Below are 15,510 nucleotides of genomic sequence, written 5' to 3'. Positions count from 1 at the left end.
CTCCTGACACTGCTCTGGAAGTGGGCACTTTTTATTTTATTTTTTTGGTGCACTTCCGTTATAAATGGGGAGCATTAACACAAGCAGTAGAAGCCCGTTTAGGTGCACATTTTTTCTGTCTCATCGGTCATAGTGCAGCCATGACACCGAAATGGTGCAGCCACTTCATAAATACATGTACATGCAGTTTGCACATTCTTTTCAGTGCAAAGTCAGACAGAAAACACTTTAATAAATGTGGGCCAATGTGTACTACAGGCAGTCCCCGGGTTACATACAAGATAGGGTCTGTAGGTTTGTTCTTAAGTTGAATTTGTATGTAAGTCAGAACTGTATATTTTATCATTGTAATCCCAGACAGAACTTTTTTTGGTCTCTGTGACAATTGGATTTTAAAAATGTTGGGTTGTCATAAGAATCAGGAATAACAATAAAGCTTCATTACAGACACATCTGATAACTGTTATAGCTCATCATTGTAGCCTAGGACTAAAGTACAATAAATTACCAATATCCAGTGGTCTGTTTGTAACTAGGGGTCGTATGTAAGTCGAGTGTTCTTAAGTAGGGGACCGCCTGTATATGGTTCCAGCTGCACAGGAAAAATTATAATCTTCCACTATTTTTGGTGCAGGAGACAATCTCAGGAAGATGCCTGTGGCCCGTGGTGGCTTTACACAGAGCCATACAGACAGTGAGTAATCCAGTCCCTCATTGTGTAAATCATAAATTACATTTTAGAAAAAAATTATAGAAATAAATAAGTAGAAATAAATGAAAAATAAATATTGTAATAAAAATTAAATTGTAATTTCAATTTAATCGTTTCTGGTAATTCCACATTAAAATTCCTCGGTTTATGTCTAGGGTTATGATGGATTTACTGGAACACAAATGACAATTTGATTACAATTTAGAAAAGTTATTCATTCCCCAGAAGTGAAATGGAAGCAAGCAGAGAAAAATAAAAACAGCTCATCATGATACCGGATATGAATAATTACCATTGAATAAATTGCATCTTGTGTCTGTTTCCTGTAGATTTGATACAAACACCCATACAATATTCCATTTGTAACCCCAAAGCAGAAGAGATAGGAGAGGATTAAGCATTTAAAGAGTTTTCACTTAATTTACCAAGGAGCCATTTCATTGATGAACCCTCTAATATCCAAATTGTTTTGTAATGGGGAATCTTGCCCTTTGTACTTGTTTCTACATTTGCAAAAACAGTTGCAATTCAACCTGTGGCCACCAGGTGCTTTTCATTTTGTAGGGTAAAGCTGCTTTCTCATAATTTCTTTCCCTATTTGTTTAAGATATACAATGGAAAAGTTGTAGGTGCATACATTAAAGGAAAGCCTGCATTGGATGCTGTTTCACAAAATGCAAATAAAAAATCTGTAATACCACTTGTGAGCACTAGAAGCTTAAATTAAATGATACCTAAACCAATTATATAAAGAGCCGCAATACCATTTACGGCCACCACCTTTATAATTTGTAGTCTTTCTGACAGTATTTAGGTATACCATACAGATTTGTTAAGGTCATATTCATGGAATTTATTTGTTCACAAGGCGATTGTTATTTTTGGAGGGTGAAAACTTCTTCTAGCCAAAACAAACCATCTACACTACTGGGACAAGTGCAACCTAAGGCACTAGTGGTGTAGATGACCTCTGAGCCTTCATAAATTAAATGTTGAATTTCTTTATTGTATCCTTGTATCCTACAGGTTTGTGCCCACTGATTGAAGGCAAAGAAATCAATAAAGCATTGCATGGTAAGAACCTGCAGTATTCAGGTTAAACCAGATTATACTCATATGTCAATTGCAATAGGATACTTTTATAACTTCTCATTCTGTATATATATGGTATTGCAAAGTGGCAATTACTAAGGTGCCCTAGATATTTGTGGGTCAGGTCTAAACAGTATTTCATGCTCCTCTGTGTGAAACAGGAAAGCAGGAAAACAGTCTCAATTTTAATTTGGAACCTAAAGCTTTTGGCCACTCTTTTTCATGTAGATAATCCCTGAATGTTCATCAAGTGATTAAGCAGTCCAGCTACTTACTTTCGTGCTATGTGAAGACCTTCTATGCGTCTTTCTTTACAACTCTGAGTTCTGCTGAATAGGTGGAGCCTGCAGCAGTAGAGTATAACCCATGCTGCTCCCTCCCCCTCGCTGTCTCTGTAAGTATGGATGGACTGTGAGACGAGTGGGTGACATCACATGGACGACCTTAAGCAGAGGCAGAGACAGCAGCTGTGTATAGGTATAGGAAGCAAAGACACAGGTACATGTACATGAGAGACATGTCTGATAGAAGAGATTTATTGAAATATTTGCCAACCCCTTTTTCAAATACAAAACCATAATTTAATGTATATGTTTGAGTCATCAGATCTTATACCTGCAGCTCTTCAGTCAGTATGATAATAGTTCTGACCAGACCATTCAAGGCTCAAGAAAAACTAATAACTTCTCTCATAATATTATTTGCTCCCATTCAATATTTTTAAAGTCATAAAACATTCAACCTCACAGGATATCTCAAGGGGTGATATTTCTGGATATTTTCAACTAACTTCATCCCTAAGTAAAGCATTGGTTTTATTCTGGCACTACTCTAAGGAGTCTTGTACTTCTTACCTTTACAGCCAATTCAATCTGTCTCAACATAAGATCCCAATATCAATCAGCAGCTGTAATAGGATTGTCTTCATCTGTTCTGTGCCAGAAAATAGCGACATGCACTGAAGCCATTTGAGAAATCTGGAGCAGCCAAGGCTCCAATACACATATAATCTGCCCAATGGCGGGTCAACAGAAAATGAGGGCAATTAATTTGCACAAAGCTATATAAGGATTTTGAGGCGTGTGTACTTCGACAAACCCTTAGTGATATGAGCTCCATGGGGTACAGAGATTTGGTCGCCCAGACATGACCCGAAAAAGAACAGCCGCACTATAAATGTAATATAACATATAGATGCCATACATCTAGCTCCACAAGTCTATTGTGTTACTTGGTTCCTCACGTATATATCCTCTCTGCCAAGATAAAAATGCTATTATGTACCCATGACACTTGGCACCACTGCCATTATAAGGACAACCCTATGGCATCCTGGATCAGGTTTCATAACTTTGTAATAAACTTAGTGTTTCATTTCATTATTTACAAGATGTTCTCCTACTTTTTTTTTTTTTTTTTAGAGAATTAGTTTTACAGTTGAGAATTTGTTACATTTGAATGTAGTTTATAGCCTATTCTTCTTCTGATTAATTTTTTTTCAGTTCAGTTCATAAAGTGATTAATTTTTTTTGTTCAGTTCATAAAGTGTTGTCGAGAGTGGATACAACTGTAACAGACCCTCAGCTTTGGAGTCCCTTGTTTTACAACTTTTGGAGGTTACATTTAATTCTATGAGGGCAGTTTTTATTTCTTATTTTGCATTTTAAATAGGACCTGTCATCCCCGAAAAATACCCCCACCAAATATGCTCCCCCTAATCCTGTCCCCAGCCCCTTATATTTATTACATTTTTATTACAATTTGTGTGTGCTAACGTTGTTTTAATCGATCCGACCTCTTACCAAATAAGAGGTCGGATCGTCGTACAGGTCCCCAGGCAGTCGGGCGTATTCATGAAGGGGCTGGCCGACACACCCCCTCCATGTCCCTGTCAGTCAGGGACCTGTAAGAATAGCCGGCAGCAGCGCATGCATTGTGCAATCGCTGCCGGCTCTTTGTGATGCGACGCGCTGACAGAGGCCACAGAGGGGCGTACTCGCAGCGCCGGCCGAACATTCAACCAGCTCTGTGAATAAGCTAATCTTCAGCCGCATTGCATAGAGCCAGCAGAGATTGCGCAGCACATGCACTGCTGCCAGCGATTCTTACAGGTCCCCGCTGACAGGGGTGTGGAGGGGGTGTGTAGGCCAGCCCCCTAATGAATACGCCGACTGCTATTACCTTATTTGGTAAGAGGTCGGATCGATTAAAACTAAGTATGCACACACAAATTGTAATAAATATAAAGGGGCTGGGGACAGGATTAGGGGGAACATATTTGGTGGGGGGATTTTTTTGGGGGTGACAGGTCCTCTTTAAAAATGAAAGCTTTGTACTTAGGAATTGCTATGACCAGGTCTCTTTTTAGATAACTTTTATTAATGGATTCACACAAAAAATCTTTTGGCCACTTGGGGCAGAAACAAAAGTGCATATTGTATTATGATTGTTATGATTTCGATCCAAGAATCTAATGGAGTAACCACCCAGCTTTCTGAAAAACAGGTATAAAGAAGAATTAAATAGCCTGACTAGAATTTATCAGGGCTTTTATGATCTGCCAGGCATTGCAATTTTTGCGCTACAGCCAGCCTGTCAATATGTCACTGTCAGTCACTGTCAATATGACCTGGCATGGCCTGGGCTGGAAGCACAACTCGGACTTGTGGATGTCAGGGCTGCATAACGTCCTCAGGCTGTTTATGAGAGTTTGAACAGACTCATGGGGGAGATTTATCATCAAGTTTGTGAGGTAGCAGTGCTCAGCTTTAATTTTATAACCAGCTGTGGGAAAATGAAAGCTGAGCACTGATTGGTCACGGTGTACAACTTGAACAGTTCTGCTCTAAGAGACTTAAAGGAAATCTACTACTTAAAAGTGGTAGTTCTAACCCACAGAAACATGGCACCAGCTCATGGTGAGCTGGTGGCGGAGCATATTTTCATTAATACAAGAAATCCCTGATTGCTGATTTATACTTTATATTAAAATCCGATTCGGCACACCAGAGTACGGCACGGCGCACCGTGCACGTGACCATGCGTGCGGCTGATTCTGAAATGCCGGAGAGCCGGTGACATCAACGAGCTCTCGGGCACACCCGCGCCTGCGCAACTTCGCACGACCCCTTCCATATCATCTTGTGTACTGCACTGTTTCCTGGTATGTGCTTCATGCTCTGGTCACTATGCTGACAGGGACAGCTAACCTTCTTGCCACAGCTTGCATTGATGTGTCATGCTGAATGAGCTTTACTGTCTGTGCAACTTCTGAGGGGTGTAAACACCACATCATGATAAAATGCAAATGGGATCGAAACAATAGCCAAAATGGTTGCGTACAGAGAATTTGTCTGAGAATAGGAATTATCACCTCCTACAGAACCACTCCTTCCTAGGGGTTGTCTTGCTTATTGCCTACCATTTCTACCTGTTGTCTGTTCTATTTGCACAATAGCAGGAGAAATTGATTCAAAATCAAGTTCATAACTCAGGGCAGCACTCCAGCTCAGTGGTTAGCACTAAAGCTTTGCAGCTCTTAGGGTCCCATCCAGGTCAACATGTTCTCTCCGTGTTTGCGTGGGTTTACTCAGTGGCCTGCAGTTACCTCCCATACTCCAAAGACAATACTGGTAGGTTGATTAGATTGTGTTGTTTAAGTTGTTTTTTGAGCAGTGTATTTATATGTTATAGATATCTTATATTGATGTCACTATCTTCTCTATCAGGTTACAATATGATGGCCATGTTTGGCTTGGATGAAAAGCAATACTCTTCCATCAGAGGGATATCCCTTGATGCCTTTGTTTTAGGGGGTTCCAAGATTTATACAATTGCTGAAAATATCCAGCTGACCCTATGGACCAGGTAATAGTAATAATAGTGTAATGTATTGATGGTACATGCTTTGCAGCAATAGGGGGACATTTATCATAGCCGATGCTCTGTGCACACAGTGTATGAAAGTTCCACCCACCCGCCGCATCTGACACATCAACAGACTTAGACCTCTTGATGAATCGGTCAGGCCTGGCGTAGTTTTGCATTAAAAACTTGCGAACATTCAGTGGTGCATGTTTGTGGGCTTTCGCGAATTCGCAGACACAGGAACACCCGTGCCTCGTTCACACCACTTCCTCACCCACATGGCATGGTGCGCCAGAAATTGATTATTTTATTGCTTCTATGTTATAACACTGGTATAGAAACACAGATAAACATCCCCAATAGATTGAATCTTTATTAAGCAGCTGAATTTGCTGCCTGTATTAGCTCATAGAAAGATGACCCCTTTTTTACCTGGATGTACCCTAATGCTATACTTTTTCAGTGTCTAAAAAATAATCAATGTTCTCATAGTTTTATGTTTCTTTGCTTTCCATTTTCAAAATCTCCGGTACTCTTTCAGTATCTTACAGTCGCAGACACACACTCATCATAACCTCTTCTCCCTTACTAGTTTCTACTATGTATCTTGCTTGGAGTTAAAATGCTGTAGATCAGGCCTAGAGAAACATTGGGACATCAGTCTTAAAATTCCCCATGCTGGTGGTCCTGCATATATATCCACTAAGAGGCTCCGTTTGTTCGGACCTGTAGGCCAGATCTGATCTGGCAGAATTTTTTGCTATAATCTCTGCTGGTTTTCCGGTGAAGTCTACAATAAATATGGCTGGCTGGACGTTCAGGTTTGGATCTTTGTTTGGACCATTAATTAATTAGTAACAACATTGGAATTCTTAACAGTTAACATATGGAAATGTTAGCAATTAAAAACTCAAGGTTTATTAGAAATAAAAAATAATTTATTTACTCTATAAACTCTGTTCCCCTATATGTTCCAGAAATAAGGCTCTATCAGTGTGGGCAGTAGGCATAGCTATAGGCAGCAAGAGGTACACCTGGGTCTTGGTCACATGGAAGCAGTATGAAAGGTACATGGTGAGTTGGGATGCCACTGATTTAGCATTGGGGCTAAGGATCTTAGTAACAGCTTAAATGTGTAAAGATTGCCTAGACTGACTTTATTGTAGCAAACCCCTGAGAAGTATCAGTTCTCTATAGGTTTTTAGTCCCTGGAGGTAAACCAAAAATCACTTGTTTACTGATAGGTAGAAGAGATCTTGAAAATGTAAGTAATTAAAGTAAGAAATCTAATAGAAAGATGCAAAACTTCATTATAAATGATACATGCAGGGCTGTGATTGTCCCCAGTCAGGAACCACTCTGGTGGAGCTACATAATCTCCTGTAACATATGGCTATGCTGTCTTAATCTCTCTCCTCTATAACACCCAACATGACTGCACCTTACTAACAAGTCTCTGTAATTCCCTATATATTTCCCATCCTAGATTTCATTCTCCAAGCTCCTCTCATCTTCTATGCGCCTCTTTCCCCATCATTTCCAGCTCGCTTCGCTTCACTTTTTCATCTCATTTTCTTGGCCTATGTGAGACCCTTTTACTGGTGGATATGAAGTTAATTGGCAACGTGAGCTGCGAGCGTCCAAGGGAAAAGCAATGTACTGGGCCTTTTCATGTCGCTCAGCTCTTAATCCTACAAAGCCCTGATAACATGAAGCTCCTTTATGTGGAGGAATTAGTTTAACATGTAGCATTGGGAAGCACAAATCTCACAGACCTCTGTAGCCCAGGCTGACATTTGCCCTCTCTGGGGTGGGGGAACGGTTATCCAACTCCAATCACAGTGTGATAATTAAAATATGTCCTCATTCACAGTTCTGATGCTACTACTCCCCATATCACAGGTCACACATTGGACTTTGCCATTTGATATTCTAATTCTACCTAATATACATCTCACAATCTTGACTATTTCGGTTATCTATGAATGTGGCTTGCTGATTGTGATCACCTCCTGCTTTGGGGCTAATCTAGTATTTTCACTTCGCTTTTCTTGGCAGCAGAAACCTTTTTCCATCTGTTAAATGCAACATAGTTGATCAGTCATTGCAATTACAATATTATAACCATTTGGCTCTGTGAAGATATGCCACATTCTGCTGTGGTGGCTGCCACACATGTGCAGAAGAGAAAGCTCAGTTGATAAATGTCTTTGCTGTAAAGAATTAAATTTGCATTATGCATTTACGGTTTATTTTATAGAACCAAGTCAGTCCAACATAGGTCACATTTATTGCAGCAGCTGCACTTCCCAACCGCCAAGCTGCAGCCGGTGTACTCAAAAACTCTGAAAAAATTTATTTGATAGACCCCTTTCTCCATTCATCCACATTAGTCCTGCTCTTAAAGTAATGGCATCACATGAAGATAAGATCCTATTTTTTTTTCAAATTGCATCAGGCTTGAAAATATGTGCTACAGAATGGAGATACAGGCACATACGCTCATATTTATCATCCGCTGGTGCATTGGGGCAGATTTATCAAGCTGTCTGAAAGTCAGAATATTTCTAGTTGCCCATGGCAACCAATCACAGCTCCCCTTTAAAATATTCATGAGCACTGGTAAAATGAAAGCTAAAGTAGCCATGGGCAACTAGGAATATTCTGACTTTCAGACAGCTCGATAAATCTGCCCCATTGTGTCCGGCCTCTCGCTGTATGTGGATGATGGTCCTGCCCATCATACAGTTCTGCATAATTTAGTTTCAAAGAGTGTTTTATTGTTTTAAAAATAAATACTGCCTTACAATAGGAATCTGCAGAAGAATAACGCTATGCAGGGGGGCAAATAGAATTTGTACATTACAAACAATACACATCCATCGACATAAAATAGTTAAAACATAGGGGGAATAAAATGTTGTCAAAAAATCAACATCATCACATGTAATTGCATGAAAGCACGCCTGTCCAGAAGTGACACATCAGACCTAATCACAGCTGTGCTGTCCTTGGCAGGACTGTGCTATCTGTAGTAGGACTGTAAAATTGTTGTCTCCACGCCAAATCATAACACGGTGTTCAGGAGGGGGGTACCAATTGACTATGCATAATTGTCTTGAGTATAAGGTGCCTGGGAGTATCAGAAAAGGACCTTCTGGGTCACAGTACATAGTTGGAGGAGAATTGGCACCCTTGTCTCCCAAAAAAATTCTATATTGGGAGTGAAAATTATTGGGACTTGAAGCCGAGGATAAATATCTTGTGGAGACATCTGGTTGGTGTTTAGAGTGGTCAATCATCATTCTACGGTTTAAAAAGGAAATTAAGACCCCTTATATTATGTGATAGTACGCTACACATTGCAGGTTATTTATCATTAGGCATTGTCCTTGCAATACTTCTACCTTTTGGAGCTCTAGGTGGTGATGGAGTGGGCCCTTCAGCCTAGGAGGGCCCAGCAAAATCAGGGTAGTTTTGGCATGTGTGGTATATCTGGCCACTTGTAAAAGCCCCCTGACATGGTAGTGAGTACAAGGCTTATTTGGGGCACATATGAGGGCAGATGGCTGATGATTGCTTTTGGGGTATCAGAGCTCCTCAAATGTGCAACTATCTTGGCTGGCTGCTAACAATTGCCCCCCCCCCACAGTTGTGCACAATTTAAACTGAATGGGCATAGGCTATAGCTAGAGCCCAGGCATGAGCCAGGAACGCTGCTGCCGGCTTTGTTCCCCTCCACACTTGTGAAGTAAGGGGGGAAATAATAGCAGCGCCAGAAATTGCCATTTTTTTCACGACTTGTATGTCAGAGGTGATTTTCAGTAGGTTAGTAGGTAAGGTTTAACATAAAAGAGGGGATTCTACAAAGCATATTTCATACCCTACCTGGGGGTGCTGTTTGCTTAATGGGGTAAAAGAAGTGACAGCTTACCTGTAATGTCAAGGCATGTATTTTTTTTCATTTTCTAGAAATCAGAACTTTTTATAGTTTTATAATTTTATCTACAATAAAGCCTTACAATCTTTTCTCTTTCTTTTCCCTTCCTAGAGAAATCCATCCTAATGGACTTCCACCTGAACACAGCCTCAGCTTCCTTCTACGTCTGCCACCAAATGCCGCACAGGAACCCTTTGCTGTGTGGCAAATAACAGATGAAGATTTCCAGCCTGTCATGGGAATTATCCTGGACCGTAAGGTGTTCCAAATATAGAAGTATATATCATCTTAACTCTAGGATTCATATTGCCAGGGGACAGGAAGATACTGAGTTTAAGAGGTTATCCAGTAAAATAGCATCTGTCCATGGGTTTACAACATTTATTTTGGCTCAGCTGCACTGTAGTTAATAGGGATGGGCTGCAGCACCACACACAACCTGTGGACAGTAATGGTACTCTTTTCAATATTAAGAACTTGCTTTTAAAGTCCTAGACAACCTCTTTAAGAGCATGTTTTTTATACCATCAGTTTTTAGTACTGATTTCAGAATGCTGCTATAACAGTACATCATCCATGTGTATTTATTTCTCCTCAAGTAGTTTGTTCTAGGACAAGTAGCCCCATTGGATAGTTGTAATTTGGGTTGCAGGCATGGTTACAGGCAGATCTCTTCCTATGTTCCATTAACAGCAACTGAACAGTCTCTGACATACTTCCACCCTGACAATGAAGGCAGATTACAGGAGGTGACCTTCAATCAGCAAGAAGTAAATAAGATCTTCTATGGAAGCTTCCATAAGGTAAAATATTGACTTTTTGGGGGACATTGACTTAGTGTATTGACTCAGTGGGGGATGAAGCATAGGCGTATGATACATATCCCCCATTGAATGATTGATCACGATTAGGGCTCCAGGGAATGTCATTATTCATGACATCTAATAAGGATATTGTGAAGGTTCTTTACTACCGTATTTTCCGGATTATAAGGCGCACATAAAAGCCTTGGATTTCCTTGGAAATCCAAAGTGCGCCTTATAGTCCGGTGCGCCCTATAGGAGGGCAGCGGACCCTACTTACAACTTCTGCCGCGTCGGTCTGCAGTTCCCGCTGGAGATCTGCTGTCTCCGGTAGCGGGGACCTATGTAAGTATGCCAATCTCCACCTCCCCCTCACCTTCCCCGCGTTCTGCGTCTCGTCTCAGCGTTGTGTCGCGTCTCGTCCCGTCGGGTCTCCGCTCCGCCCCCGGACCTTCGCCACACCCCCGGACCCCCGCCACACCCCCGGACCCTGCGCCTTATAGTCCGATGCGCCTTATATATGGAATTATTACATATATAAGGCGCATCGGACTGATGCGCCTTATATTCCGGTGCGCCTAATGGCCCGGAAAATACGGTATTCCATAAAGAGACAAATAACTGCAAATGCAGTAAAAACTTTCCACATCTTTGAGGGTGGACCAATGATGGTAATGATATTACTGGCATTTCTCAAGCAGCACCAACCAAGTCATAGAACCTAGGGTTTTAAAATAAAATACCATTTAGAAAATAAATCTGTTCCATCTATTAATGTAGATGTCCATTCTAACTTATGTTTCCTGGTGCAGGTGCAATTGTCTATTGACAGATTGAATATGAAGCTTTACGTGGATTGCCAAAAGGTGTCCGAGAAGACACTCAAAACCATGGGGAAGGTGACAACCTTGGGTTTTGAAATGTTAGGTAAACTAACAAGAACTCGAGGTCCAAGAAGTGGCTCCTCATCAGTATGTATAACTGATCTCATTTGTTTTGGTTCCCTCCACTTTCCCTGTTATTTCTTCATGTTTTTATGATTTTTGTGCAGTATTTGTACTATAATGACTTCTGTCTTTGTATCAATGATAACCCGGTGTAGATAGAAAACAACAAAAAAGCACTTAGCAATTCTGCTGCTTTATGCAGTGGGGAAATAGCGTCCCCTCCCCCTTTGCCAGGAAAAAATACAGATATTAAAGGGAACCTTTTAGCAGAAATTGGCCTCATCTAAACTAGCAGTATGTTTCAAGCAGATAATGGCCTAGATTTATCAAAAGTAGTAAAATACTGCTGCCTGATCTTCATTAATCTGGTGCACCCTGCATTGCTTGGGAAGTGTGCACCAACTTTTCTTTGTTGCACCTTTAACATATAGAATGCAACACAATTGTGTTGAGTCACTATAATGAATGTGGTGCACAGTCCACCTAACCCCCATTTAGGTGCAGAATTTTGGGGCGCAGCAGACACAGTGCAGCCACGACACAACACTGGAGCAAACACTTCATAAATCAGATAGAAAACTGAGGGAAACACTTTAATAAATGTGGGTCAATGTTTCATCGTGGTTCAGTGGGGTGGCGTCATCCAGAACACCAACTTTGAAGTGAGATGTAAATTAGTTATATAAAGTCATGAAGGTGGAGAGTTCAGCAATGAAGGCAAGCTTTACCGACCCCAAAAAAAACCCCTCGGCCGTGATTGACACCGTACAGTAGACTTCAGGAATTCACGATACTGATTTCTCTGGATGCAGAGATGAAGATTACAGAGAATGGGCCAAGAAGAAATTAACTTCAGTGCTAAACACTTAGCCTCTGTGACTTTATTCAACCAATTTACATCTTACTTCAAAGTTGATTTTCTGGATAATGCCACGACTCTGAGTCATGAATGAAACAATGGTTATATACGAAGAATCAAAAATTTCCAACAAATCTTGGTATGGGAGAAATGTCCACTAGGTAGACTCTGTGTTACATATACAGGGAGACTTCTTAAGGAGTCAAAACTAAAATAAGTATGTAACGCACATTGTAAGGCCTCATGCACACAACTGTATATTGGGGCTGTGTTCTAGCGGGTTATTTTGTGGCTAATATATAGTTCCAATACTTTCAATGGGCTCATGCGCATGGTCGGTTCATCCACTGCAACATGGATTGCAAATTATAGAGCAGGTCCTATTTTTGCCCATGCTTGCGGCCCGGGGAGTCATTTTATATTGCCATTGGTTGGTGTAGGGCCCTCACACACTACAGACAGATTGGCTGTCAGCTATTGTCCATGGTTCCACAACCAACAGCCCACTGGCCCTCAAAAATCACGTGTGCATGAGGCTTTGCTACTAGACAAATACAAACCCCCTACTTAGAGCACACAGAAGCTGTAATGCTGCATCAGAATGTTATAATACTCAAGAAACATACACAAACAAAGATAAATACATTATAAAATCTGCATCCACAAATCCTCACCATTTATTTATTTGCTGAATGAGTATTTGCTCAATGGTGCAATTTATAATGTAAATGTAAAATTTTAATTTATATTTACCGTATATACTCGTGTATAAGCCGAGTTTTTCAGCACAAAAAATGTGCTGAAAAACGTCCCCTCGGCTTATACACGAGTCAGTTTTAAGTACATATACTTAAAAATATTTAAAAAATAATAAATCAACTGAAGAAGGACCCGGTTCGGGTCCGAAACGCGTCTTGATCTTAATCTATTTTTTATTTATTTATTTAATTATTCATTTAATAAACCGCCTTTGGAACGTAGTGCGCTGGGTCTTTTGTCTAAAAAGATCAAAGGGGATAGCCTACCAGGTTTCAAGTAACGGAAACCCTCCATTGCCTAAAAAATAATAAACTTATATACTCGCCCTCCGGTGGCCCCGATGTGCTTCCGCACCCGTCTTCTGTCTTCTCCAACTTCTTGCTGGGCGCCGCTACTACTGGGGTCAGTGCTGTATACTACTGGGGTCAGTGCTGTATACTACTGGGGTCAGTGCTGTATACTACTGGTGTCAGTGCTGTATACTGCTGGGGGCAGTGCTGTATACTACTGGGGACTGGCTGTATACTACTGGGGGCAGTGCTGTATACTAATGGGGGCTAGCTGTATACTACTGGGGGCAGGCTGTATACTACTGGGGGCAGGCTGTATACTACTGGGGGCTGCTGTATACTACTGGGGGCAGGCTGTATACATACTGGGGGGGGGGCTGTGACTAATGCATTTCCCACCCTCGGCTTATACTCGAGTCAATAGGTTTTCCCAGTTTTTGGTGGTAAAATTAGGGGTCTCGGCAGCTGTATACTACTGGGGGCAGGCTGTATACTACTGGGGGCAGTGCTGTATACTACTGGGGGCAGTGCTGTATACTACTGGGGACTGGCTGTATACTACTGTGGGCAGTGCTGTATACTACTGGGGTCAGTGCTGTATACTACTGGGGTCAGTGCTGTATACTACTGGGGGCAGGCTGTATACTACTGGGGGCTGTGCTGTATACTACTGGGGTCAGTGCTGTATACTACTGGGGTCAGTGCTGTATACTACTGGGGGCAGGCTGTATACTACTGGGGGCAGGCTGTATACTACTGGGGGCAGGCTGGCTACATACTGGGGGGGTCTGTGACCAATGCATTTCCCACCCTCGGTTTATACTCGAGTCAATAGGTTTTCCCAGTTTTTGATGATAAAATTAGGGGTCTTGGCTTATACTCGAGTATATATGGTATTAATTATATACAAAGACAAATCTCATACAATAGGGCATATATTCCTCATACTTTGGGGGTCATTTACTAGATTCGCGTTTTCCCGACGTGTTACCCGAATATTTCCGATTTGCGCCGATTGTACCTGAATTGCCCCGGGATTGTGGCGCACGCGATCGGATTGTGGCGCATCGGCGCCGGCTTGCACGCGACGGAAATCGGGGGGGCGTGGCCGAACGAAAACACGACGTATTCGGAAAAACCGCCGCATTTAAAAACCGAAAAAGTGTCGCTTGGGAAGCGTTTACCTTCACCTGGTCCGAGGTGGTGCATTCCGGCGCGTTGAGATGATTTTCAGCGCAGCAGCGCCACCTGGTGGACGGCGGAGGAACTACCTTCATAGATCCCGGCCGGACCCGAATCCTGTGCAGAGAACGCGCCGCTGGATCGCGAATGGGCCGGGTAAGTAAATCTGCCCCAATGGGGCATATATTCCTCATACAATGGGGCATATATTCCTGCGGCAATCCAACACCGTTTCAGAAGTGCTACAGTTGGTGAAACTGAAGCTAAATAGGATACTCTTTCTGAAAACAAAAAGTAATAGTGGCAGTATCTACTTCTCACTATTATAAATGGAGATTCCAAAAACACAATGAACAGTAATGTGGATTTACTGGGCTTCCAATCTATTACCCCTGGAGCTGACTTCAGCCTGTTCAACGCTGAGCTGACTGTATATCCCAAAGACTGCTTCCCCCTGCAGGAAGTGGGAAGCACTGCTGTAGTCAGAATTGTCATTTCGTCTCATAGATGTTGCAGCACAGCTCACAATGGTAGATATCTCACTGACGGCAAGATTATATACAACTTATACCTGCTGCATAACTGTATGTACTGTGTATGTATGTATGTGTGTGTGTGTATATATATATATATATATATATATATATATATATATATATATATATATATGTGTACCCAAGTTATACCACCATAGCCAATGTCACTTTAGACATGAAGGTGGTGGGGGGGTATATAGCTGCTTCTATCCCAGTTTTATCTGGGCGTAGAGGGGGCATAGTGGGGCTTAAAGGGGTTTTATCATGTGGGCATTCACATTCAGTTTAATTAATCTGCCATATGTAAACATTTCTTCAATTGGATGTTATTAAAAAAAAATGTTCCTGTGTGAAAATAATTTCTCATAAATGTAGTGATTTTGTCCCTTAGAAACAAAATAGCTTCCTCGGATACGGCCACCTCTGCTGGAGTGATTGCCCAAAGAAACAAAAGGTGTTTGTATATGAAATGTCCAGGAGTTACTGCAGGTCCTACAGCCGCCCTGTGGTAATGAACGCTGAA

At 41.5% G+C, this 15,510-nt stretch overlaps 1 protein-coding gene across 1 annotated transcript in view; it reads left to right on the top strand.

Annotated features, from left to right (window-relative positions):
• The window catches only part of COL20A1 (collagen type XX alpha 1 chain), a 114,741-nt gene that overhangs the window by 56,077 nt on the left and 43,154 nt on the right, over positions 1–15,510 (top strand). Inside the window, exons 19-24 of the mRNA XM_072110908.1 lie at positions 635–694; positions 1,739–1,786; positions 5,533–5,671; positions 9,723–9,865; positions 10,305–10,414; positions 11,227–11,385. Coding sequence (XP_071967009.1) covers positions 635–694; positions 1,739–1,786; positions 5,533–5,671; positions 9,723–9,865; positions 10,305–10,414; positions 11,227–11,385 — 659 coding nt within the window. The remainder of the gene's footprint in view (positions 1–634; positions 695–1,738; positions 1,787–5,532; positions 5,672–9,722; positions 9,866–10,304; positions 10,415–11,226; positions 11,386–15,510) is intronic.

This window comes from Engystomops pustulosus, chromosome 6 (genome assembly GCF_040894005.1).
Source record: "Engystomops pustulosus chromosome 6, aEngPut4.maternal, whole genome shotgun sequence".
Classification (NCBI taxonomy): Eukaryota; Metazoa; Chordata; class Amphibia; order Anura; family Leptodactylidae; genus Engystomops; species Engystomops pustulosus.
The sequence above is the reverse complement of the archived record's forward strand: the minus strand, read 5'-3'. Positions and strand labels throughout refer to the sequence as shown.